At 42.4% G+C, this 26,234-nt stretch overlaps 1 protein-coding gene across 1 annotated transcript in view; it reads left to right on the top strand.

The window, feature by feature from the left end:
- The window catches only part of AP5Z1 (adaptor related protein complex 5 subunit zeta 1), a 680,304-nt gene that overhangs the window by 529,155 nt on the left and 124,915 nt on the right, over nt 1-26,234 (top strand). Inside the window, exon 16 of the mRNA XM_044089493.1 lies at nt 20,248-20,462. Coding sequence (XP_043945428.1) covers nt 20,248-20,462 — 215 coding nt within the window. The remainder of the gene's footprint in view (nt 1-20,247; nt 20,463-26,234) is intronic.

The raw sequence follows: 26,234 nt of genomic DNA, 5'->3' as shown, positions 1-26,234 counted from the left end.
TCTGTCTGATGCTTGCTGTCTCACATTTTGAAACCTGGAAATTCCCCTTTTTTCTGGCGGTAAGTAGCCTTTTGCTATACAGCTTAAGAGGCAAGAAGGAAGTAAGAATTGGTAGCTAGCTGTTGGACTTGAGATGCAGCTGGGATTGTCATAGTGTGTAGCAGGTAGCCATATCCCACAATGCAGTCTGTATCCGAGTCCCTCAGAAGGAAGAAAAGATGCCCTTGATCGAAGTTATAGTTCCAGTGGCTGGACTCGCATTTAGACCTAGCTTTCTTGTAATCAACCCACTGAGGAACCATTGGAGTAATTTTATTTATTTTACCATTGTTTCAGTTTTAATTTCCAGCATTTATTTCAGTGGTTTAAATGGGGTTTTTCTAAAAGTCTGTCTTACTTTGTCTTAAAATGTTTCTTTCACAGTTACAGCTTTCGTTTTGTGTCATGAAAGGGAGCAGCATTAGTTCTATTGGTCTGGAGGATTTTTTTCATGTCAGATAATTTTCTGTGATTATAGTATTTAATGCAGCAAAGAGATTGTAAAATTAAAAATCATGGAGAACAACTGTACTAATTAATAATAATACAGATATCAAATTTCTCCTTTTTACTAGATTGCTCTTTCTATTGCCTGTGGAAAAAGGCTAATGTTTCTTTTTTTCTGAATGGAAAACATTGATGTGATAATTTTAAATGTGTAATTTATTTACGTTTTGATTATTGTGTAATTTCCTCAGTACTAATGTGTTACTTGTCAAAGCTGATTTTAAGTCATGTAGGGTTGCCCTTGACACTTGTACTGATAAGCAGTCCCTTACATGACATGAGTATCTGCTCTTAAGGTAAGGGCTTCCTTCATTTTCCAGCTATTTAATTATTGTGTACATTTCCATGAAATGAAAGAACACAAGTTAATTGTTACATTAGAAGGTATATTTTAAACCGTTGTAAAGCTGAAAAGAAAATGTCCTCGGCAGATGGAAATTGAACAGAAGAGAGTTCCGATGTTGAAGTTTTGTTAATTTTCATATTTGGATAGTTGTCCCTTATGGAGACTGCAGATGTGGCAGCACACATATATACTTTAGGGGAGAGCACTGGCATGGAAGTCACAGTCATGGCAGTGAGCATAGGGATGTGAAAAGGAAACTCCCCGAACTCCATTAAGGATGGCAGTACCATTTTCAAGTGCTCGACTCTTGCCATCAAAGGGAATGAATGAGCTTGATACCATCACTCCTGGGGGAATGAATAACTCGCATAGTGGACAGATAAAAGGGACGCTTTTGAAAGCTTGGTATTCAGAATGAGTTAGGGAACACAAAAAAAAGGAAATTGACAGATGGAAGGTCTTACAGATTAGAACTGTACTTGAAACTAAAGGCACAAACAAACTGAAAATAACAAATAAATAGACTAGAGGCTTCCACAGACTGACTACGAAGGTTTAATAGGATAAATCCACAAGGTCGAACACGAAAATAAAATCAGGTACTTTAAGCGCTTTTCGTTTGTTCAAAGGAACAAACTTCTTCAGAAGTGAGTTACTACAACAGCTGCAAGCAATTTGAACTCAAAAAGTGCGGGAAAATTGTAATTGATTATACCTTTTAAACAAACAGTACATAAAAAACTCTGTTTAAATTTAAAATCTAATATGTAAAACATTATTTATGTTAAAAATGTTGTGTAACACTAAAATATCAACAATGGTTTAAAACCCACATAATAATACATAAAATATTGGATTTCTTCTGTATTATCTAAGAAGACTTTTCAGCTTAAGTAAGCTAGAAATTGAACATGCTTCATTGAGACCAGGGTGATAGAATGAGTTTAATCTAATCTGCCACAGTAGTTCCATTTCTTCTAGTTTGAAGGAACTGTACTGCCGAAATGTATGAAATAAGAAAACAAAAAGAAAGGCAAATAAAAGAAAGAAGGAAATGTCCCTTCCATTTGTTGAGTGGAGGAATATGTCTAGGCAGAACTGTTTACCTCTCCTGTATTGTAGTGTGTGCCTCATCCAGTAAAAAGAACAAGAGGCTGCAAAACAATAGAGAGTGAGAGAATTTGAAGAGTGTAGGAGATTGCACAAAAACTGAAAATTTCAAACCTTACTTTGTGTTGCCCAAACTAAGATCAGTTTTGTTGGCATAATAGTCCTCTGCCTTTTTATAAGAAAGTCTTGATCAAAACACTAGTGCATAGGAGGCATTCGGAAGCAGATGTGCACTACATGTTCTGGATTAGTAAATGTGCTACAGCCTTTCAAAACTTGAAAATATTAGGGTAAGATTTTGAAGCAAAGATTCATTCACATTTAAACTTATTCTTGCCAGAGTACTGCTTGTCTGAGATACCATGTCCCTTTTAGATCTAGTACTGATCTTCCAATCGAGAATGTGTAAAACCTCGTTTGTACTTGTACAGGAAAGTAGGGAAACAGTTGTCTCTCTGAGACTAGAAGACAATATTTTAAGGCTAGCGAGAGAGTGACTATAGCTAGGTGACTCCCAAGCATGTTAAGTTACCAAAGATTTCAGAATACAGGCAGCAGAGAGGAGAAAAGACAAATAGCTTGGATGGGAAGGAGTGAAACCTAGAGACACTCAGACTGATGACAGAGAAGAGCCACTTGGATTGTGCCGTCTACCCATTTGCCTAGCTGTCTGATAAGCTACACCTACTTGTCAACGTCTTATTCCATTCATAAGAATTTCCTTATGCGCCATTCATGTTTTTTTGCATACTATTCCTATTTTTCACCCAACCATTTCTCACTGAAAGATGTTCCAGTCAAATAGACAAATGTACTTGTGTAACTGTCATGTGTCAAAGCCACCTGGCATAGTGAATATTCGCCCCTAGGTGATGGCCACTGGAATAAAGGCAGTTGATACTGAAGTTGATTTGTCTCCTTCCATCAAGGGAGTACATGTTAAACCTTGTAAGCATCTGTTTATATGCCTTCTGTTACAGTATGTGTCTTTTTGTTGATGACATCTTAGTTGTCTTGTCTTTTGTAGCAACTTTGTAAAAATGAAATTTTCTGATTTACAAACAGTACTCCAGGTTTGGTCTTGACTGTTTCATAAAGAAGAGAAACATTTTCTTATGTTCTACTGGAATGCCTCTTCTTGTATATCATATTCTCTTGCCAGCCTTCTTTACTGCTTGCTGATCTTAAGTGCTGCAATGTTGACTTTGGGTATTCTAGACTCTTGGTATTCTTGACTGCAAAAATCCAACAGAGAACCCAACTTCCAGAGCTGCTCACCATTCCCCACTATTGACCTGGTAGATACTCTCCTGATGAAATGTCAGGACATCAGAGGTGAAAAATTATATTGCCCAGTGCCATTTTTACATCTGTTTTATTGCAGTTATGTTATTGGGCAAATTGGGTGAATAGATGTCTGTTTTCAAAGTTAATACTTTAGTTAAGGACAGAAAGCAAAATCCCCCATAAGGACTTTCACAAGTGATGTATTTTTTGCCTGCTCCCAGAGCATGACATGCCCAGTTGCCCTCAGTGTGATTTCTTAAATAATCTTAAAGTGGTGGTCAGAATCTTTCCAAGAGTATTTATCCCTGAAAATGGTACATCACTTGTTGCAGTTTTATGTTGACTCTTCTTTCAACCTCGTGCATAAAAAGGAATACTTGGAGAACTGCCCATGGGAAATAAAAATCACGAGGCCAGTGATATAGCATCCGGACTGGATAGCCTCCCTGGCTCAAAGACAGATTTTGCAGTTCGCATACTCTGCATCAGTTACCACCCAAGTCTTTAGCATGACACTTTCTGTCTAGGGCATATCCTCATGGGCCAGAGCCTCGTTAATGTTAATCAGTCCAAGTCCACTCCATGTGTCTTGGGTTGTGACATTTGTATAGTTGTGAGAGACTAGGAAGATAGCATTCCATGCTGTTTGAGAGGAGGTTTGGCAGAAGACCATGTTGGAGTCTTGGAAATCTGTCCAGCCATGGTTTAGTTGGCCTTTGTCCTTGCCCACTGTTTAGGCTCCCCCTTTAGGAATTTTGCAAGTTATCTAGGAATTCATTAATTTATGGAAGCCCAGTCAGCATCTGATAAACCTTCAGTATTATGGGGTGGCCCCTTCCACAAAGAATCGGAAGCTTTCTCCCCAGAGGGACTCAACTTCAGACTCAGAGGCATACAAAGTAGCCCATGTGTCTTCTGTCTTTTATTTGTAGTCAGACACTAAGGACACCCTATCCTTTGTCTCACTCCCCCCATAAACAGGCTATCTCATTTGGGGATACTCTTCATAGACTGTAGAAGACCTTGAAAGACAAAGGAATTATTTAAGGCCCAGATCAGATGGGCCTGTTTGAACCTAAACTTTTGGCCATTCCTTAGCATGGATTCTTTGGACTCAGCTTAGTGAGCCCATATAGGAGACCCCATGATCCAGGAGATTTGGAACAGGGCCTTCAGGTGGTGGCACATCAGCATAATGGAGGTGATGGCAATAGTCTGAGCCATCAAGGTATTCAGGCATAACTGGTAACAGGGAGCATTGCACATCCAAACAGACAACACTACGGTGATGTGGTTTATTAGTAAGCATGTTTGTATGTTTTGTGCAGGCTAACAGGCATAGGAGCAGTCTAGGGAGTCAGATTTTCACCGTCAGGATGATTTTACAGGCAATCACAGGAGAATATGTTGGCAGACCAACAGAGCAGAACAGAAGTAAACCTGTATGAGTAGATGTTAAACAGGGACATATTTCTGCACATGGTTCAAAGGTGGGTTATGACAGAAGTAGATGTTTTGCTTCTCCAGAAAACAAAGCACTGCATCAGAATACCAGCAATGGGGACTTGGGAAACAGATACCTTTTCCTTAAATTGTGTTGATCTATTTCTGTACACCTTCCTATACCTTGATCCCCTAGGTTTCATAGAAGATAGTCGATCAGGCTAAAATGCTTTTGATTGCTCCAGCCTTGGTGAGGCTGCATTGGTTCTTCCTGCTGTTCAATTTAGTAAAGACAAAACTAATACCATTCTCCCAGCATATTGATCTCTAAACTCAGAACAAAGGATGCCTAGTCCATCCCAGCTTGAGAATGCTAAGGCTGTGTGAATAACTTAGCCTTCCATCCCCTTAAAGCTCATTTCCTGAGAATGTGCTACATATCTTGAAGGAAGTAAAAAAAAAACTAATACAGCAAAATCATACCTGGCTTAGTGGAAAAGGTTTTTCCTATGGTGCTATAGCATTGACTGAGACCCAGGTTCTGCCCAGATGTGACTGTTTCTCACCAGTCGGATCTCTACAGGATGAGACACCCTCTCAGGTGTGTTGGCATAATGGTTAAAGTCTTTATCTCCCAAATGCAAGGGTCAAGGTTTGATTCTGTTCTCTGGTAATTGGCTGTGCTGTAACAGGTAGTATTCAGCAGACTGATCACCTAGTGTTTATTTAGGCTCAATTCCTCATAGTTGCTTTGGGCTATTTTGCCTTATATTTTTACTGAATCTACTGCTAAAAGAACAAAAATAAGTATCATTTTGCACTTCTGCCGATTATATTTTACCGTATTTCATAAGAATCCAGTTTTTGTTACATTTCTCAAACTTCAGCAGCGTTACAAAGCTGAACTGTTTCTACTGTGTCTGCTAGTTTTACAGGACAGTAGTATTTAGATTGTATGGTTTTGCAGCACTTGAACTCTAAAACCAACATTTTGGCATTGAGGATTTTCTAACTGCACTCTAGTGGCAGAAGTTTGCTGTAGCAGACCTATCTGAATTGAGGGCTGCTGGCTGAAAGCTTATTGTGTATTTTCCTGATTGGTCTGTAGGGCTTGTTGTTGTAAAACTTATTTTTGTGATTCTGTATAACCTAGTGTTTGTGCTAGGCTCTCTACGCAGCGGTGGTTAGACTATCAAGTTAAAATTTCCCTTAGAATAACTATCTCTACAACCTTTCTCAGTCCCCCTACTGCTGTAGAGGCATCTGTGTTGCATGCAGAGCAGCATAACCTTGTTGGATAGCTGCAGCCCACACTGAGTATAGCAACCCATTCTTCAACTATTTGCTATCATCCCAGTCCAGTTAAATCTCCCCACTCTTCTCCCTGGTTAAAGTCAGTAAAAATCTGAAACCATGAATAGGCACTTTCCTGCTATCTCTGTGGCCTGCCTGGTGGACGTGGGCATCCTGAGGCAATGTAGCAATTGTCTCATGTATACTGACAGCAACTCAATCCTGAAACAAACACAGTATGTGAGAGATGTAGTTACATTATGAAAATTGAGACACGACTCACATACTGACAAATCAAATGACAAGTAGGTTGTCAGCACATGCATATCATTTCCCTCACTAAATAATGTCTTGACACATAAACCCACATTTGTGGATGTGCTTACAAGTACTTTACAAAAACCTCAGAGACCTCCTGTATGCTGCCTTCAGAAACCACATGCAAACAAAACCAAGTCAACACCAGCCACTACACATAAAAATACACATCACATTGTCAATACAAGCAAGCCCCTAAGGTGAAGCACCACACATTCAAACATCTTGCTCATAGGAAACTCCATTATGAGACACATGGACACTCCCCAAACAAGTTAAATAAAGAGAGGATTACAGCCAGTTGCCTGTCAAGCGCGAGGATTCTCCATATCATGCAGGCAGTTAGTAGTATGACATAGTCCAGGTGTGTGTGAATGACCTGAGGCACATCTCCCTGGACTATATGAAGAGAGACATGATGGACCTCTCTGAGTATGTCACAGGCTGGTTTGAGCTTCGGATTGAGCAGCATTCTACCCTCACCAAAAATGATACCACAATACAAATGGAAAATGACTGACTTCAGTATTTGCCTTAGCTGCTGGTGTCATTCCAAGGGAATCCAGTATTTCTCTGCTTGGGACAACATGATCGACAGACCACATTGCTTTGCCTGAGATGGCCTGCACCTCTCACTGCCAGGTTTTGAATACTGGCCAAGGTATTAGCCACCCCCATACTGCCTTTTTTTAGGCAGTCCCAAACCAACAGACCTACCAATGTAACAAATTCTTCTAAAGCCAAGCTAAAGGTACTACTGCTCAGTGCTAGGAATCTTAACAATAAGCTGCATTCCTGGAAGCTGTCCTTGCCCTGGAGAATGCTGACATCTTTGCAGTTACAGAGACGTGGTTTGAACCTGCAGAAAGCACCTCAGCTACAATTCCTATCACGCATTCAGACCACTCTCTGAAAATTAAAAAAACAAAAGGAAAATGTGATTCCATTTATATTAAAAGGAATCACACCTCTAGACTGGTCAAGCAGGATGACTCGCTTGACCTACTCCATGCCTAGCTGACCATAGGCAAAATCTCCCACCATATCATCACTAGCTACAGGTCCCCAACCATGAATCATGAAAACCACTCTGTATACCTGATGTTACTAGAACCACTTATCATTCAGCCCAACATACTAATCACGGATGATTGTAATTACACCTCCATCAACTGGAAAATGTGTATGACCACTAACATGCAGGCTCAGAGATTCCTGGACTTTGTCAATGCAAATGCAACTAGTCTGCACTCCCACTAGGGGCTCAAATATCCTTGACATAGTACTCACAAACATAGGGGAGCGTTGCACACCCCCCAAGCATAATGTCCTCATTGGTAAGATCGGATAATAAACTGGTCTACTTTGAAATAAATGTAATAGTAGTGCCTCCATCAAACCTTAAAACCCTAAAGAATTTCTCTAAGGCAAATTAACTTCTGTTATGTGATAGCATAGGTAATTTTAAAGCTTCCCCTAATCCCAAAAACATAGAGGCCTATGCGGAAGTATACACAAATGCCCTGTACAACCATTTAAACAACTGCACAAAAACAGCAGTACCTGACTGAACTAAACCAAGATCTAGCTGGGAAAAACAAGCTACGTGGTGGACCCCTGACATAAATAGACCATACAACAGAAGGAAGAAATTCCTGTCTAGAAGTACGTGGCAGGGAGCACAACAGAGAAAAAAATCCTTCATTAGTCTCAATAGGCAAATCAGGGAGCTAGTCAAGTCTTCAGAATCTAAATATGAGACTAAAATAGCCTCCCAAGCAAAGGATAACCACAAAGTATTTTAGTTTTGTCTGAAATCTTAAGAGACACACTCATAAATGTGCTGCGTTGGCCGTAGATGGCACTACCTATAATCAGCCAGAAGAAATATCAAACCTGGTGGCTGATAAATGCAGCTCAAATTTTACCACCTCATCACCTCTGGTCACTCCCCATAAAATACTCCATACCATTCCTTTGCCTATTACAAAAGAACAGGTCATCACTGCATGCTCTAAAGCTTGAAACATGGCATCAGTGGACCTTGATGGAATGCCAGGGTTCCTAATAAATATGTTGAAACATGACCTAGCAGAGCAACTCAGATCTCTATTTAGCCATAGTCTCCAGACAGGCTTTGTCCCATTAGAGTGGAGGACACCAACCGTCATCCTTCTGCACAAGGGGGAACTGTTACCTGACCCAGGGAGCTACTAACATGTAAGTCTGGCTAGCCTCATATGCAAGGATATGGAAAGGATAATCATGTACCTGATTAACAATGACATAGGACATCTCCAGACTCTAGACCCAACCCAGATCTGCTTTGTCAAGGGCAGGTCCTACCTGCTCAGTCTGGTGGACCTTTGAGAAGGTCACCAATGCCATGGATGAGGGTAAGATGGTGCATACCACCCACCTTGACCTGACCAAGGCATTTGACACAATACTCCACTCGGGTATTATAGATGAACACAAAATTGGGCATAAACCTCTGTGTCACCAGATGGATAGCCAGATGGCTCACTTCTAGGACACATGTTAGAGTGGGGGGAATCCACATCCAGCAAGGAGCCAGTCACCAGCTAGGCCCCCTCCTGTTTGGAATATACTTATCAGATGTCAAGGGAAATGTAGATGGCCTTTGGCTGACCCAAGTCTCCTGTCAACTGCAAGTTGGGGGCAATCACTGACTCTCAAAATGATGTTGATATCCTACAAAAAGGTCTGATGCAGACTAGTGATTTGTGTCAGAGCCATAGCGATAAACTAAATGCGAAGAAGTGCATAATAATGTTGTGTCTTTCGGCTTTTCCTGGTTAGGGGTCGCCACAGCGGAACTCCGGTCCGCTAATGATTGGTAGTTGATTTTTACATGCCGAGTTACCAGCCCTGACGCACAACCTTCAATGAAGGTACGCCCATTCGTGCATGTCTTTACGCAGAAGACGCTCAAGCTGAGAAACGAACCGGACAGCGTCTTACTGTGAGCCGACAATGCTACCGTAGCACCGAAGTGCATAATAATACCCCTGCAAATTACAACTTTGACAGCACCGCCATAAGAGTGGACCCAGTGGTGAGAGATCTGGGTACGTAGATAGTAATCTGAACTTTGACCACCATGTGTCCACTGTGGTGAGGAAATCTTTCTGTGTGGCACTCAGCTTATAAGGTAGGGTATGGTATCCAGACCAAAGGATGTCATAGTACCACTGTACTCAGCTCTCATCAGATCAATAATAGAGTACAGTGCACCCTTTGTAATATACCTTGACAGGCACCTGCAGTAGTTGGAGCGTCCTCAAAGTTTCTCACAAAAGAATACAGGTTATAAACAACATGTCATATGTGTCCTGATTAAAAGCCTGGTCAATGTATTCAGTTAAGTACTGACTACTGAGGAGTGATCTGTGTCTGATCTACAAGGCAGTCTCTGACCCAGCCCTGATGGAAATGTTGCATATTTGCAAAACTAACTGCAGGAGGGTTACCCACTCCAAAGATCTAAACCTGAGCTCTGACATGATTAGATCATACTGGGGAGACAGATATGAGCCCCAGAGATTGCCCTTCTTCTGGAATGTGCTTCCTGTTCATGTGATGCAGAGCCTTTCCCTGACCATCTTCAAGCATAATTTGTAATGATGGATTGGAAATTGGAGATTCACTGCGTGGTGCCCTTGTCCCTTATGAACAGAGGCAGTCTGTAAAAATAGTCAAAACCCTGCTTGCTGGACATTGTTAACTTACCCTAGGGATAGAAAATTGGATAAAATCTGCGTAAAACTGGCTAGGCTTGTAAGGGCTCATGAGAAGTTAGCATAGTAATCTCCTGTGAAGCTATGAACTTATATGACTCATTTAAAGGTAGACGTTTCTGTCATCTCAGCTTGCATATGACTGGAATGTTCATTTTTTTTAACAACTGGCAGTATAGCAGTTCCTAAAAGGGGGGTGTTCCATCTTTGATTACTGAAAAATGCAGTTATCTCAGCATGGGACATGAAGTATATATTAGAAAAGACCGTCGTACCCCCTTTGAGCCAAAATGCGTATGTTTCCAAGTAACTTCACTCCAGAAAAACTGCATCACTGGTAGCACTAATTTTTGTCATGAGAATTTGGTAATGAAAATCTAATGTGTATGGAGCCCTTCCTAATCTTTAACAAAGGTAGTGTCACTCTGTGTATTGTTTCATGCCTAAGATGGTAATGGAGTTGTGATGTCCCCACTATGGGCCAGTAGTCAAGGAGCCTGAATCCTCACCACTGGCACTGGAGAGGGATGTTCACTTGGAAAAAAATGGATACACCCAGTATTTCCAGATGCAACTCTCTGCTTCAAGCACAATTTTTCTTAAGAGCACATAGGGAATGCACTCAGTCCGGGGTCTGGATTTCTCTATTTGTCTTCCCTCAGGTTCCCAATAAGACTTCTCACTGGCACATCTATAGATTTGAGACCTCAGCCAAATCTCCAAGCAAAGTTCTCCAGCATCCTCTCTGTGAAACCAGTGCTTTGTGTCCCTACACCAAACAGCTGACAAACGCACTCTTTGAGATTTGATTTTCACACACACACACACAGACACACACACACCTGGGAAAGGCTGGTACAGATTTGCTAGCTATGCCTTCTTCTGCCCAGACTATCAGGTAGTTACACTGCCACCAGTCACTCCAAAGCCAGCTACTCTAAGGCTGTTGCAAGGGTACTTAATTATACTGAGTGAAAGTAATAGTAATACAAATGGTAGTTTGACCAACAGCAAGGCTTTCAGGAGTGGCCAGAGTGGTCACCAAGTATATATAAGTACTCTCCGAGATTAAAATATTTTCTAAAAGACCAGCCACAATGAAAAGTTTAAATGTATTTAATAATAAATAAGAAAAGAACGTGATGAAAATACTAAATATCTATTTGCAGTAAACACCAGAGCTTCAGTCACAGGAAATATTAAAATAACACAGACGAATCGATTCACACAGATACAGAAAAACAGTACTTAACTATATTTCCTTGACTGATCTAAAGAATTGCTGTTGTTCATCGTGTTACCCTGCTGCAGTCATCACACTTGGGTTATCCTGTTGTCAGGCGGTCCCGCAGTCGGCCGGAATTCCAAAGTCTTGGTCCGGCATCGGTTGCTCTCGCCTCTTCCCTGACGTCAGTGTGCCAGGGGTGTATATAATGCAAACAACGCCATTTTCTTCAGTCTTTCTTGCCGCGCGGTGCCCGAAGCAGAAGCAGTTCGTAAGTGCCGGTCGGCCGACTCCTGAGATTTTCGAGTTTGAATTTCAGACCGAAGTCTTCTATAAAGCTAAGTACCCCATTGGGGAAACTTTCCTTGCCTCAGACCGATGTCAGAAAAAGTTAACAATTGTATTTCTTGTGGGAAGCAAATACCTCATAAGGATTTTCATTCTTATTGCATACCTTGCCTAGGCCCAGACCACGACGTCACTTCTTGTCGGTTTTGTGCTAGGTTTAATAAGCGTACTATTAAAAGACAATTTGATTTCGCACGACACTACTTCGGTAGGAAATTTAACTACACCATGCCGTCGGAGCAACCGACTACCGGCATGCACAAAAAACGCAGGGATAAGGACAGACAAGCCCAGGCCTAAGCCAGATTCCGAGGCCTCGGCTGATCCGGTCTCCGGTTCTCTGGTCCTCAGTGAGGCTCCTACGCAGCCCCTGACTACCGCAGATCTGGAACACGAGACCGCTATGGAAATTTTGACGGAATGTGCCAGGCCGACGCAGCCTTCATTTTCAGGCCCTTCCGACGACTTCGTTTCAAAAGACGTCAGTGCTACAGAAACGCCATCGGTTTCTGAAGGCGTTTTCAGACAGACGACTCTCACCATTAAAACATTTTCTAAGTCGAAGACTCCTTCTAAATCTAAAAGGACTGCACTTCAGTCTCCTGTTCAAGGCCCTATGCCTAAGAAACAGATGCTCAAAATGACTGAAGATTTGATTTCTTTAATCAGGGGTTCACAGCCCCCTCCTGACAAAAGGCCTAGACAAGAGGAAGAGTATGCTTCCTCTGAGCAAATGTCCATTTCTTCAGACTCCTCTGAGGACCAAGACTATTCCTTCTCTCCTTATGAAGATTCTGATGCTGAGGACTCTATTCCCTCAGCTTCTCCTCCTGAAGACTACTCCTTTGGGGAAACTTTACACACTATGAGGGAACATTTTCACTGGGAAGGTCAAGACTACTCTGATTCAAAGAAAAGGCTCAGAGAGTTTCTTTTACTCTCCCAACACAGACCACTTGCCATCCCACCAGTTTTGGACATTGTGGATGATGTCTATTTAGAATCCAGTTTCAACCCAGACTCTGTACCTCCTGCTCCGGCTAAGCCTGACAGATACTACAGAGTGCCTGATTCCCACAAATTTCTTTACAAAAGCCCAGTAGCTGACCCAGAGACTTATCTCCCAGGGTCCCAAGGGGGCTAAGGCTTCTATGGCTAAAAACCCAGTACCTTCTGAGAGGGATTCCAGAGCACTAGGCAGGTGGGGGGAAAAAGGTTTACACCTCAGCCACACTAGCTATGAGGGCACTGAATTGTCAATTTCATATGCTTAAGTATCAGCAATTTCTAATTTCTCAGTTAAAGCAAAGAATAACCACTCTCCCTCAACAATCTGAATTGAAAGAAGTACAGGATATGTTGCATGCCACTGAGCAGGTAGGCAAACATACCTTACAATGTGGGTTTGATTCTTTGGAGGCCTCCTGCAGAGCAGCTGTCACTGGGTCTGTTATACATAGGCATGCTTGGTTAAAGGAACAAACTCTGCCTGATCATGTTAAAGCAAAACTACTAGATGCTCCCTTACAGCAGGATGTTCTTTTTGGAGTTAAAGCAGAAGAAGTTTTAAAGAAAATGGAAGATAAGGCAAAATCTATGCAGACAGTCAAAGATTTCCTACAAGTACACCCCCCTCGCTTCAGCAGAAACTGGCCAACAAAAAATTGGTCCTTTCCAGCCACTGACAGACCACAGAGGGGTAAATACAGATGCCCAAGGGGCAGAGGACAACCACAAGCCCAGTATAAACCTCGCCAATGGGGCACTACAACACAGAAGGGAGGAGAAGACAGGTCTCAATCCACCAGAAGGCAAACTCAATGACTTGCACCTCATCTGGCCAAGCAATACTCTCTTGGCAGCCCCCTTGGGGGGGAAACTCACACTTTTTGCAGACAACTGGCACATTGTCACAAAGGACAAATGGGTCCTAGACATAATTTTATACGAGGATACAGATTCCACTTTCACACCTTGCCAATGAAAAGAGGAATGCCAAACCTGCCACAAAATCAATGGGCAGAGGCACAAAAGCAAATTGCAGCTCTCATGGACATGAAAGCCATTCAACTGGTACCTACTCGAGAGCAAGGCCAAGGATTTTACTCAAGACTCTTTCTAGTGCCCAGAAAGGACAATGCCTGGAGACCAATTCTGGACCTTTCAATTCTAAACACTTACTTACAAGTACCCAAATTCAAGATGCTAACACTACAGCAGCTACTTCCCATGTTGGGCAAGGAAGCATGGCTAGTAACGTTGGACCTCAAGGAGGCATACCTGCATGTCACTATCAAAGTTGCAGAAGATACCTCCGTTTCATTGCAGGTTCAACCCATTACCAATTCGCTGCACTGCCCTTTGGCTTATCTACTGCACCCAGAGTTTTCACAAAATGCCTGGCACCAGTAATTGCATACTGCAGACAAAGAGGAATTCAAATATATCCATACATGGACGACTGCCTCATCCAAGCAGAAAGCAAAGACATGCTCTTACATCATCTGGCCTTTGTAAAGCATCTACTAAACTGCCTGGCTACACAGTAAACGAAAAGAGGTCAAAACTAGTACCCTCACAAAAAATGACATTCCTGGGTGCCAGCTTGAATACAACGGCCCAGAAGGCTTATCTTATGCCAGACAAGCAACTACAACTGACTCAATATTTCAAGACAGTGGCAACAAAGACCCAATTAACTGCAAGAAAAATTCTGCAGGCTTTGGGCTTCATGGCATCTTGCATACTAATAATACCATTTGCAAAGCTGCATATGAGGAAATTACAGTGGTACCTAAAAAGCGTATGGTCTCAACACAGCCACAGCTTGGACACAATGATATCTCTCATTCCCTGCCTACAGCAGGAATTTCTATGGTGGTCACAGGCATGTCACCTCAACAAGGGTCAGCCTTTCACCTTGCCCCCAGCCAGGCAGACTATCCCAACAGATGCTTCAGACTACGCCTGGGGGGCACACATGACAGGACAATGCATTCAAGGCCTATGGACTGCAGATCAAAGAAATCTGCACATAAATCAAAAAGAGATGCTAGCTGTACAGAAAGCTCTGACAGCCTTCAAGAATCTATTACATCCAGGACAACTTGCAATAAAGATGGACAACACCACAGTAATGTGGTACATAAACAAACAAGGGGGTACACATTCCTACCCTCTATGCAGGCAAGCAGTGATCTTATGGAACACAGCTCTGGCCTGCTAAGTCCAGTTACAAGCTCAATTCCTGCCAGGACAGAAGAACACATTGGCAGACGACCTCAGCAGAAACATCAAAGATCCCCACGAGTGGAAACTAGATCCACAAATATTTGCAATGATAACTCAAAAATGGGGCCTTCCAAACATAGACCTGCTTGCCAGTCCTCAAAACTACCAACTGACAAAATTTTGTACAAGGACATTCCACCATCAAGCTTGGAAAGTGGACACTCTCTCTTTCAGTTGGAAAAACCTGACAGCATATGCCTTCCCTCCATTACCTCTCCTCACAAAGGTTCTTTTGAAGGTCAAAAAGGAGAGACCACGACGGATTCTCATAGCCCCAGACTGGCCACGCCAGCACTGGTACCCGCTATTGAAAAATATGGCCCACAGCCCACCATGGATATTGCCTCAAATACCCCATTTGCTCACACAACAAAACAAACAGATTCTTCACAGCCAGCTCAAAACTTTAAATCTGGCTGCATGGCAAATCAACTAAACATCCAACCAGCTCCTCTTTCACAAGCAGTTCTGGATGTTATTCTGGAAGCCAGGAGGCCAAGCACCAGGAAGACTTATTCGGACAAATGGAAAAGGTTTTGTGCCTGGAACCAAGCTAAAGGCCAAGACACAATTCAGCCTCACATGCCTCACATTCTACAGTATTTAGCTGAGATGTTTCACAAAGGACTTTCCTTTTCCTCAATTAAAATCCATGCTTCAGCTATTTCAGCTCACTACAACGGATCCACCTTTATTTTCACATCCTCTTCTAAGGCAGTTCCTCAGAGGGGCAAAAACATTAGACCACCCAGGAGAGCTCCTACACCAACATGGGACCTCAACTTTGTTCTGGAAAAACTAACGCTACCTCCCTTTGAACCAGCTTTCTCTGCAGATCTTCAGTTCCTATCATGGAAGACTGCCCTGCTCCTAGCAATAACTTCAGCTAGGAGAGTCTCAGAGCTACAGGCACTAATGGCAGTGGAACCTTTCCTCATTTTTCATCAAGACAGAGTTTCTCTATGAACTAATCCTTCCTTTATGCCTAAGGTGGTTTCCAGTGTAGCTTTAAATCAAACCATCCACTTACCCACCTTCTTCCCCAGTCCACAGAACAAAGGTGAGAGACTCCTGTATTCCTTGGACATTCGCAGACAGCTTCGTTACTACTTGGACAAAACTAAGGCTTTCAGAAAAACTGACCAGCTCTTTGTATCCTATGCTACAGCTTCTCAAGGGAAGGCTATATCTAAGCAAACCATTTCTAAATGGATAGGTCATTGCATACGTTTCTGCTATACCCATCATGGGAAACCAGTTCCTGCTACCGTTAGATCCCACTCTACCAGGGCAACAGCTACCTCTACAGCCTATCTCAGGGGGGTTCCAACCAAGGAAATTTTAGAAGCTGCAACTTGGAGTTCAGTACACACCTTTACCAAACACTATCACTTTACTCTAAGTCCAGGGCGGGCTTCGCCACTGCAGTTCTGCAGGGCCTTATTGCCTCCACTAACCCTCTATGATACACCCCCCTACCTTAGCTTTGGGTGTCAACCCAAGTGTGATGACTGCAGCAGGGTAACACGATGAACATAGTACAGTTTTGTACCTACCATAAATGTAGATGTTCGAGTGTTCACCCTGCTGCAGTCCAGGTTACCCTCCCTCCATCCCCTCTGATCTACTGGCAAAATCTGTTCTATGCCTTACTGATGTATTTGCTTATAGCTGAAGGGATTTTGTGTTTGTGCAGTGTTCACTCCATTTGGTACTAATTCTGACCACCTTTTTGGGGGCACCTGACATCTGGGGCAAGAAAAACTGAAGAAAATGGCGTTGGTTGCATTATATATACCCCTGGCACACTGACGTCAGGGAAGAGGCGACAGCAACCGAAGCCGGACCAAGACTTTGGAATTCCGGCCGACTGCGGGACCGCCTGATGACAGGATAACCCAAGTGTGATGACTGCAGCAGGGTGAACACTCGAACATCTACATTTATGGTAGGTACAAAACTGTACTTTCCCAGGTTCACTTACTAGAGCAAGGCAAGGTGAAGTAGGTGAGGGGTCCTTCTCTGTCAGGTTCCAAAACAGTCTGCAATTTGAGTTCAGTCTCATCTAGTGTTAAATATAATTGTTATCCTAGATTACAGAATTACATCACATACATCTGGTCATCTGAATTCTGGTTCCCATGCTACCCCCATTGCTAGAAACTGCCAGGATTTAGCACATATGTGTCAGTAATACACACACACAGAGTTTTACTCAGATCTGTTGCAGCTTCTGAAAGTCATAAAGCAATTTCAAACCTCCACTCTTCCAGAGTTCAGTGTTAGTTGGATTGAGGTTAACCTCTTCTCTTCCAGTATCCTCTGTTAAAACGTATAGATTTAAACAGTTGCATTAAAGCATGCATATTTTTTTTTCTGTCCAGCACGGCACACTGTTGGTATATTTTTAACACAAGCAGCTTTACAAATTCATTTTTCGACACAAGCATCTGTACAAATCAGTTTGATATGCAAATGACATATAATTATTTACAATATTCCAGCTAGCTGTACTGGCATATGTTACACATTCACTTCCTTACTTCTCCTGGCATAGCTGGCAATACCTCCTATTGTTGTAGAGTTGTTCATAAGTCAAGCTGTTTACCGCTCATCATTTTTCCATCATTACAGAATAATGGAGAAAAAATCCTGCATTCATTGGATGTGTACAGGCAACTTGCCTGGATGGAACAGATTTGTGGAAATTGAATATTCATTCATTTCTTTTAAAAAGCATAACAAGAAAAAAAACACAATAGTTACCAAACAGGCCCTGTCAAATTGCCCAGAGTATTTCAGAGCCCATTCTACAAGGTAGCTACCACCGAGCAAGCAATTAGCACACAGACTATACTGAAAAGAACAACTTGGTCTTCTGTACACCCTTTCAAAACATTACAACATGTGCAGTGGCTCCAGGACAGACTTTGTCACAGCCGTTCTGCAGGGTTTGTTGTCCTGTACCTCTTCCCAGGGCCAGTCACCATCTGATCCATAAGCTCTGGAAGTCTTTCCTAGGGTCTGTACTGCAACATTGGATATTACAAAGAATGTATTTCAGTTATATTAGGAACTTACAATAATTATAGATGTTTGAATATATCCACTGTTGCAGTAGAAGTTCCAGACCACCATCCTCTCTTTTCTTTGGATTTAGATGAGTTTGGGTGGATACCTTAATCTTCCCTTGCCACTTAACCTGTCTACCCTTGAGATCAAATACGTTTCCTCTTCAGGATTTAGAAGCAGTCTGGAGAGCCAGTTTTGGAGACCCCTTTGTTGAGTTTCATAACCCTTGTTGGCTGTTTTGTCCAGTTTAGGCTGTGCTCTGCCAGGGCATTAAGGATCAGAAGATGGCACTGACCGACATTCCTTTATGCCTCTCATGTCTGAGTAGGAGGGTATCCACCAAACCAAGAGTGGGAAGAGTGAAGGCCATCCAGCTTCTGCAGGCAAAAATCCCAAAAATCAGTATTACTGCAACTGTGGATATACTAGAAATATCTACAATTATTTTAAGTTCCTAACACAACCCCGCTGCTACTGCTTCCCTTCCATGCCTTGCCTTTCTCATGCTTTTGTTTCTCACATGCTCTTTTTTTGACACATAATTTAAGTACTCACTTTTGGCCATTCCTTCAGTGTCACCAAATGTATTGTCATCCTTTAAATACATTCATGCTTATCAAGTTTAATGCACACTTTTATGTTCTTGTCAAAAAGATGCACTTTTCCTTCCAGACCTTCTGTGATGTTATTTGTAGTGACATTGAAAAGGCCTGACCTGAATCCTGACTCCTGTGAAATACCAGATTGCTATTATTTCATTTTAGAGGGGATCTTTTTGCTGTCAAGCTCCATGTCTTATTACTGACCAATATTTTAACTGTACCTGTACTACCACCCTTGACCACCACTCTTAGTCTTTCTAATTTGTTCATTAACCTGTTGTGCACTACTTCCTGAAGGGCTGGATGTAACGGGGGGCATTTCAGGGTCACTTAAGAGGATTGGTGATGGAGACCTGGCAACTGTTAGGGGTTAAAGAACACAGAAGGAAGGACAGGCAGTGTGAAGATAAAAAGTAACAGTATGAAAGTACTGGTTAAGCCGTAGTGATGCTCAGGGAAATTAACAGTGTTGTCAACTATCTGCTACACTAATTATGAAGTGCAGGGATTTGAAAGATAGTATTATTATAACAGTGAATTCAGATGTCTCAGTATGACTTCACACTTGCAGTGTTGAACCTTAAGTGCTACTGCTCTGGCCAAATTTCAAGAAGCCTAAGTATTTGTAACTGTTCATCTTCTTTATTTGAATCCACCACTTTGTCACTTGCATATGAAATACAACATATATGAGGTGTTTTCCTTTGCCCCAGTGCTGTTCAGCTGTAGAATTAGTGTATTAAAGTAATGGAGTGTGGATGTGAACAGGGAGAGAATATTGTCCCATATTGTCCTCTTGCAAAAAAACACTTTTTGGCTTGGAAACTTTTGTTAGTCTTTTTTCCTTTAATTTTTTTTGTGTGATGATATTTCATGTTTAGTTAGTTCATTTTCTGACATGAAACCATTTAAAGTATTAGTGATACTTGGATTGCAAAGTGGATACAAATGATCCTCAGTTATAAAAGTATAATTTGGCCAAGCAGAAAATAATGCCTAAAAAGTACTTGCTGCAGCTGCATTTACACTTAAATGTAAACTGTACTTGAGCCTTTGTCAGATTTGGAGACCAATCTGGGAAGATATTGACAAATCTAATTCAGAATTTTTTACAGCATTAATAGGGCTAAGGAAGCATGGGAGGAGACTAAGATTCATTGGGTGATCCACCTGTATACAGAAGCAAAGCCATAAGATTTAATTGTGCTGTGTGGTTATGAGGGTTAAGCGGACCACTCATAAGTGAATGAAACAAATTTACTGGTATAAACATCTGTAAAGTACACTAGCAACAGAAAAGCCATTTGTAAATGAAATGAGAAAATTCTGTCTGATGGTATGATTCAGTGGTGATATCATTCTTCAGACTTTTGATACCTGTAGCTTCCATCTGCACTCTGATTCTGAGAAGTAAATCCTCTTAAAGGTCAAGTCTAAAACCAGCTTTTACAGTGTGTAGATCTTCTAATAAGCAGAAGTTTATTGCATACATATTAAAGTATATAATTGCAAGGAAGCAGCATTACTGTTATGATGGTTGTGGGTTTTGATTTTTTGATTGTTTTATTTCCGCTGTTTATTGTTTTCATGTTTATAATTTTCTAGGTCTGGGCCATAGGCGAGTACCTGTCTGTTGCCTATAATGATAAGTGCACTGTAGAAATAATTACCAGGTTTTTCGAAGCTCTTGAAGCTCTTCTGTTTGAAATTACACAGCTGCGCCCATCTGCTAGTGTCCCCAGGCATCACCCTCGTGTCATCACTGTATTAATGACAACTCTGTCCAAGCTTGCATCTCGGAGCCAGGATCTCATTCCCAGGTAGGTGGACATGATGATGAAGATGCTTTTCTTCTGAAAGTAATACAGAAAGCAGAGCTTAGGGCTATGCATTAATACCGTATTATGTTTGTTTAAAAGTGGACTGCTGGTTGTTCAGGTAGGAAGGATACAGTGCTATCGTACTGTGAAAAGTGTCTATGCTGTGACCTGTGCTTAGTATAGCCAGTGGATTACTGACAAGAGGAGAAGATACAAACAATGTTTTGCAGCTAAGATATGAATCATTTTATTTGTCAATACTTAAAAACAGAGAAAAAAATCAAAAGCTATACAAAGACTGATTGCAAATTACATGAGAAATTTGTTGAAAGAGTGGGCAGCATATTTTAAGCAGAAAAGCAAAAATAGTGAAGGTGTCATAGTGAGAGAGAAAAAGATAGTTACATACTGTTGGACTGTGGTAATAATTATTCTGGGGGAACATTATAACTGTGGGTGGTGTTAGATGATCCAGGGTTAGACAAGGACTTGAATAAATGATTGTGCTACTTAGGAGGTCTTTGAAGAGACAGCATCTGGTGGGTCCATATTATGTGATTGAAGAATCTCTTCTAACACAATAATTGACACATATAAAGTGAACGCTGTAAACCACGAACGGCTACGTCCTCAAATTTTTTCCTCTGGGAAAACATTCAGTTGCCCATTATCGGGAATTGCCCTTTTTCTTCAATGTAGAGCAGTCTCGGAGTTGGCATATTTAGTTAGGGGATTGTGGGGGGCACAGCCCCACACATGGGTGTGTGTGTGTGGGGGGGTGAAGCCCCCCACTTAGTGTTTTAAAATTTGGTTTTTATTTTACGGCCACATCAATTTTTTCCCTGAGGAAAAAATTTGAGGACGTGGCCATTCGCAGTTTACATCATTCGCTGTATGCGTACGTGTTTATTATTATGTGTTTGATAAGAGATTCTTCGATCATGTAATATAGACCCTATCTGGGATACTGTTTGCCCTTCAGATATGCATCAGACTAGAGGAATTAAGGATGACACATGGAGAAAAGGCACTGAAATATGAAGTGGTGAGTTGTAATATTTGTTTAAGCACAGACTGTGGAGACTGGAAATATAGACAATGGAAAAGTAGAGGAATAGAGGAAAGAAAGTTTGCATAGGAAGTTAAGGGAAAGTTTTGTAAGGATAATTTCAGAGAAAATGAGAGGAAGAAGTGGAAGTAAACATCAGGTAGAAGGGAAAGTATAGCTATCATTCAAGTCTTTTGGATTAAGCACTTGGGCTTCAGACCAGTTGTTTTACATTAGGAAGGTTTGTGGCAAGCACTGTGGTGGCAGGACAGGTAGCTTTCATCCTTCTAAGTTGGGAACTGCTGATTGAGAGCCCAGTGTCCAAGTGTATTAGTTCTGGTTTAGGCACTTGGGCTTCAGGCCAGTTATTTTACATTAAGAAGGTTCGTGGTCTGCACTCTTGTGGGAGAAGAGGCTGGACTCTGCCCTTCTGAGCTGGGAATTTTCTGGTTAAAGGTTTATAGTGCCTGAATATTTGAACTGTATCTTACTGAAATTGGTTCACCTTGTTTGCTCTAGCATAGACTAGATCCAGGCCTACTGAATCTAGCTTTGTTTATATACTTGTTGTTTGTTTGCTTGTTATTTCCTGGAAGCTAATTCACCTAATACGCAACTTCTCAGCGCTTCTGTGGATCACTAGTGATATCTGCATTGCTTACTGTACTTATTTCCTTGTTTCACTTGAAAGAAAGTTACTGTTTGTCGCTGTTGCATTTAGTTACTTGTATCACATTGCACTCAAGTTACCTGGCACTTGCTCACTAAAGCAATTATATAAGTCAGCACTAAAAATTAAAAGCACTACACCCTCACTCCCCTCTGGCCCTTGTTTTCAATTAAGGATTTCCCAATATTATTCTAGCATGTCCAAAGGTCAGTTGTCAATCTCCTCTCCGGTCCAGCTGGTGAATCTGGGAATCTTGAGGCAATGTTATAACTGCCTCATGTACACAGACAACCCTCTCCTCCTCCCACATAACACAAATACTTGCGAGAGATGCAGCTATTTAGCCAAACTGGAGGCTGAGCTCTCTCAACTCAGGACTGGCAAGACCAGACAGGAGGAGAAGGCAACTACACACACCACAAAACCAGCCTCACATAATGCTACCACTCCACTGAATCAAACACATAAACACACAAAGACATACTCGGAGGCTCTGAGTAAAATTTACCTAAACAGCAGAGGCCTCCAAAGCAGACACCCAAACAACTGCTACCTCAAGACACCCCACAAGCAACACATAAACCACAAAAGCAGTGTGCAAAGCAGTCACAGCCCTTAAGGCCAAATACAACACCAAACATACTTGTCATAGGTGACTCCATAGTCAGACACACTGACGTCCCACTCACCAGGCTGAACAAGGAGAGGGTCACAGTAAGCTGCCTATCGGGCACTAGAATCCGCCACATAACACAAGCACTCGGGTCACTCCACAGCAAGTACAAATATGACACAGTCATTGTCCATGCTGGTGTGAACGACCTGAGACGTACCTCCCTGGACTGCATGAAAAGAGACATAGAGGAGCTCTCTGATTATGTAGCCCAGGCAGGTATGACCCTAACCCTGAGCAGTATCCTTCCTTCACCAAGAATGATGCCACAATATAGAGACAAGATGATCAGCTTTAACAATTGGCTTAATGTCTGGTGTCATTCAAAGGGGATCCAGTGTCTGTCTGCCTGGGATGACATGCTTGACAAGCCACGCTGCTTCAAGGGACGGCTTGCACCTGTCACCCCTGGGATTCCGGATATTGGCTAAGGCTCTTGCCACCCCATAGTGCCTTTTTAGGCAAGGGTCAAATTCTAAACCTACCACCCTAGAAAACAAAAATGGGAAGAAATTGAGGGTAATGCTGCTCAATGCCAGAAGTCTAAATCTCAAAATGCACGCACTCGAGGCCCTTCTCAGTATGGAGAACATCGATGTCTGTGCTGTAACTGAAACCTGGTTCAAGGCTCCTGAGAGCACCCGGCACTATTAGGTTTTACCTCATATCATGCGTTCCGCCCCAAAACCCGGACCACTCCACAAAAGGAGGGTGTATCCATATTCATAAAGGATACTCACACCTCCAGGTTGGTGGCAACGCATGAAGCTTCGGAAACCATCCAGGTGCAACTAACAATAGGCAAAACTGCTCTACAAATTGTAGCATGCTACAGGCCACCCTCTCAAACTCAGGAACCCCACACAGCCTTCCTGAAGACACTGGAGGGTATAAATGTATCTCCAAACACCATCATATTGGGTGACTTCAACTACCCGAATATAGACTGGGAACATTACTCAAGCCCTAACTTTCTAGCCCAACGGTTCCTGGAGTTCATAAATTCAAATGCCATGGAACAGCTAGTCACTGTTCCCACGAGAGGAGAAAATATACTAGATCTCATTGTCACAAACATGGGGACAAAATGCTCCACACCGAAGTATATCCCTCATTGGTGAGATCTGATCATAAACTAATCTCACTGGAAATCCACATCCCGCCCCACCCCAAACAAAAAAGACCATAGTGAAGAACTTCTCTAAAGCAAACTTCACACTACTCAAGACTGGTGTGGTATCCTTCAAGGCCCCTGAGTCAGAGGAAACCACAACCCAAGCTGCGGAAGCCCTTACAAATGCCTTCTATGAACACCTCCAGGACTGCATGGATCAGGCAATCCCAAATAAAACCAAGACTCTTTCCACAAAGGGCAAACGTCCAGTCTGGTGGACCCCAGCCATTAACAAACTTTACAATAAGAGGAGAAAGCTATTACATGATAGAACAAAATCCATAAAAGGGAAGTCACCCCTGATCATTATTAGTAAAAAATACGAGCACTCATAAAATCAACTAAGGCCAATTTTGAGAGAAAAATTGCCATGGATTCAAAGGACAATCATAAGGCCTTTTTCAGCTATGTTAGGAACCTGGGTGGAAACTCACAGATATGCTCAGAATTAGTCCAAAATGATACAAAAATCACTGAACCCACAGACATTGCCAACATACTGGCAGACAGGTTCAGTGCAAACTTCACCCCTCTCCCCTAAAGGAGAGATAACTATCCCAGCCGAGTGTAGCCTCCCGGACATCTCAAATGCGCAGGTGAAAGCTGCTCTCTAAAGCTAAAAACACAGCATCAATGGGACTGGATGGTGTCCCCGGCTGTGTGCTACACGAGCTAAATGAGGAATTAAACCCGCACATAAGGCAGCTGTTTAATCTCAGCCTTACCACAGGATACGTGCCCAAGGAGTGGCGACGGCAACTGTGGTCCCACTCCACAAAGGTGGCGCCTCTACGGACCCTGGTAATTACCCCCATAAGCTTAACAAGTCTAGTCTGCAAAGCTATGGAGTGGATCATAATGGAGCTCATAAACAAAGATATAGGGACTTGCAGACATTGGACCCGACCCAGTTTGGCTTTGTCAAGGGAAGATCATGCCTTTTGAACTTGGTCGACTTCTTGAAATAGTCACCAAGGCCATTGATGAGGAAAGGCAGTCCATACAGCCTACCTTGACCTTGCAAAGGCTTTCGACACAATACCCCACTCGGGTATTGTAGAAAAACTTACCAGCTTAAATGTAAACCCATATGTCACAAGATGGGTTGCAAACTGGCTTAAGGACAGAACCCACAGGGTTAGAGTTGCTGGCGCTGTGTCAGACTCCAAGCCGGTCACAAGTGGTGTCCCACAGGGCTCGGTCCTTGGCCCCTATTGTTTGGCATCTACTTCTCAGAAGTACAGGCCAACATGGGAGGACTTTGGCTGACAAAGTTTGCAGATGACTGCAAACTGGGCGCCATAGTGGAAAGTGCATCGGACACGGATATCCTTCAGAAGGGACTCACGGAAACAGATAGCTGGTGCCAGAGCCATGGCCTGAAGTTAAACGCCAAAAATGTATAGTCATACCCTTCGGGAAAAACAAGGTAACCCCAAGCTACCATATAGGTGGCAATCCACTAAGCACAGAAGAGGTTATCAGGGACCTGGGGACCCAGGTTGACAGTGGCCTTTCTTTTGACACTCACATTGCTAAAGTGGTTAGAAAGACCTTCTACATTGCCCACCTGATCATGAAGGGATTCACATCCAGATCTAGTGAGGTCATTGTTCCCCTGTACTCTTCACTTATCAGACCAATGATCGAGTACAATGCCCCATTCGGGATGTATCTCACCCGACATCTGCAGCAATTGGAGAGACCCCAAAAGTTCCTCACCAAAAGGATAAAGGGACTCCAAAATCTGTCATATGCTGCCAGATTGAAGAAACTCCAGCTCTATTCAGTCGCATACCGTCTGCTCAGAGGTGACATGTGCCTGACATACAAGGCCATGTCCAACCCGAATTAATGGACATGCTCCACCTCAAAAATCCAAATCCACCAAAACCACTAGAGCAAGCGACTTAAACCTTAGCACGGATATAAATAGGACGTGCTGGAGGGATAGATTTATCACTCAGAGACTCCCTATGCTGTGGAATAAAATCCCGGTCCATGTGAGGCAGAGCACCTCGCTGACTCTGTTCAAGAGAAATCTAGACCTGTGGATGGGAGATCGTAGGTTTACCCCGGGAATCATCTCTGGGTCACTGCTGGACAGAGGCACAACAAACTAATGGGCACAGTATTTTTTCATATAAGGGGTGGCGTAAGCCACAATAATTTGGGCTAGGCTTATAAATGCCTTAGGGCAGATAGCC

The sequence above is a fragment of the Protopterus annectens genome, chromosome 12.part0 (assembly GCF_019279795.1).
Source record: "Protopterus annectens isolate FY-2018-M chromosome 12.part0, PAN1.0, whole genome shotgun sequence".
Lineage (NCBI taxonomy): Eukaryota > Metazoa > Chordata > Ceratodontiformes > Protopteridae > Protopterus > Protopterus annectens.
This window is presented reverse-complemented; position numbering and strand designations above follow the sequence as displayed.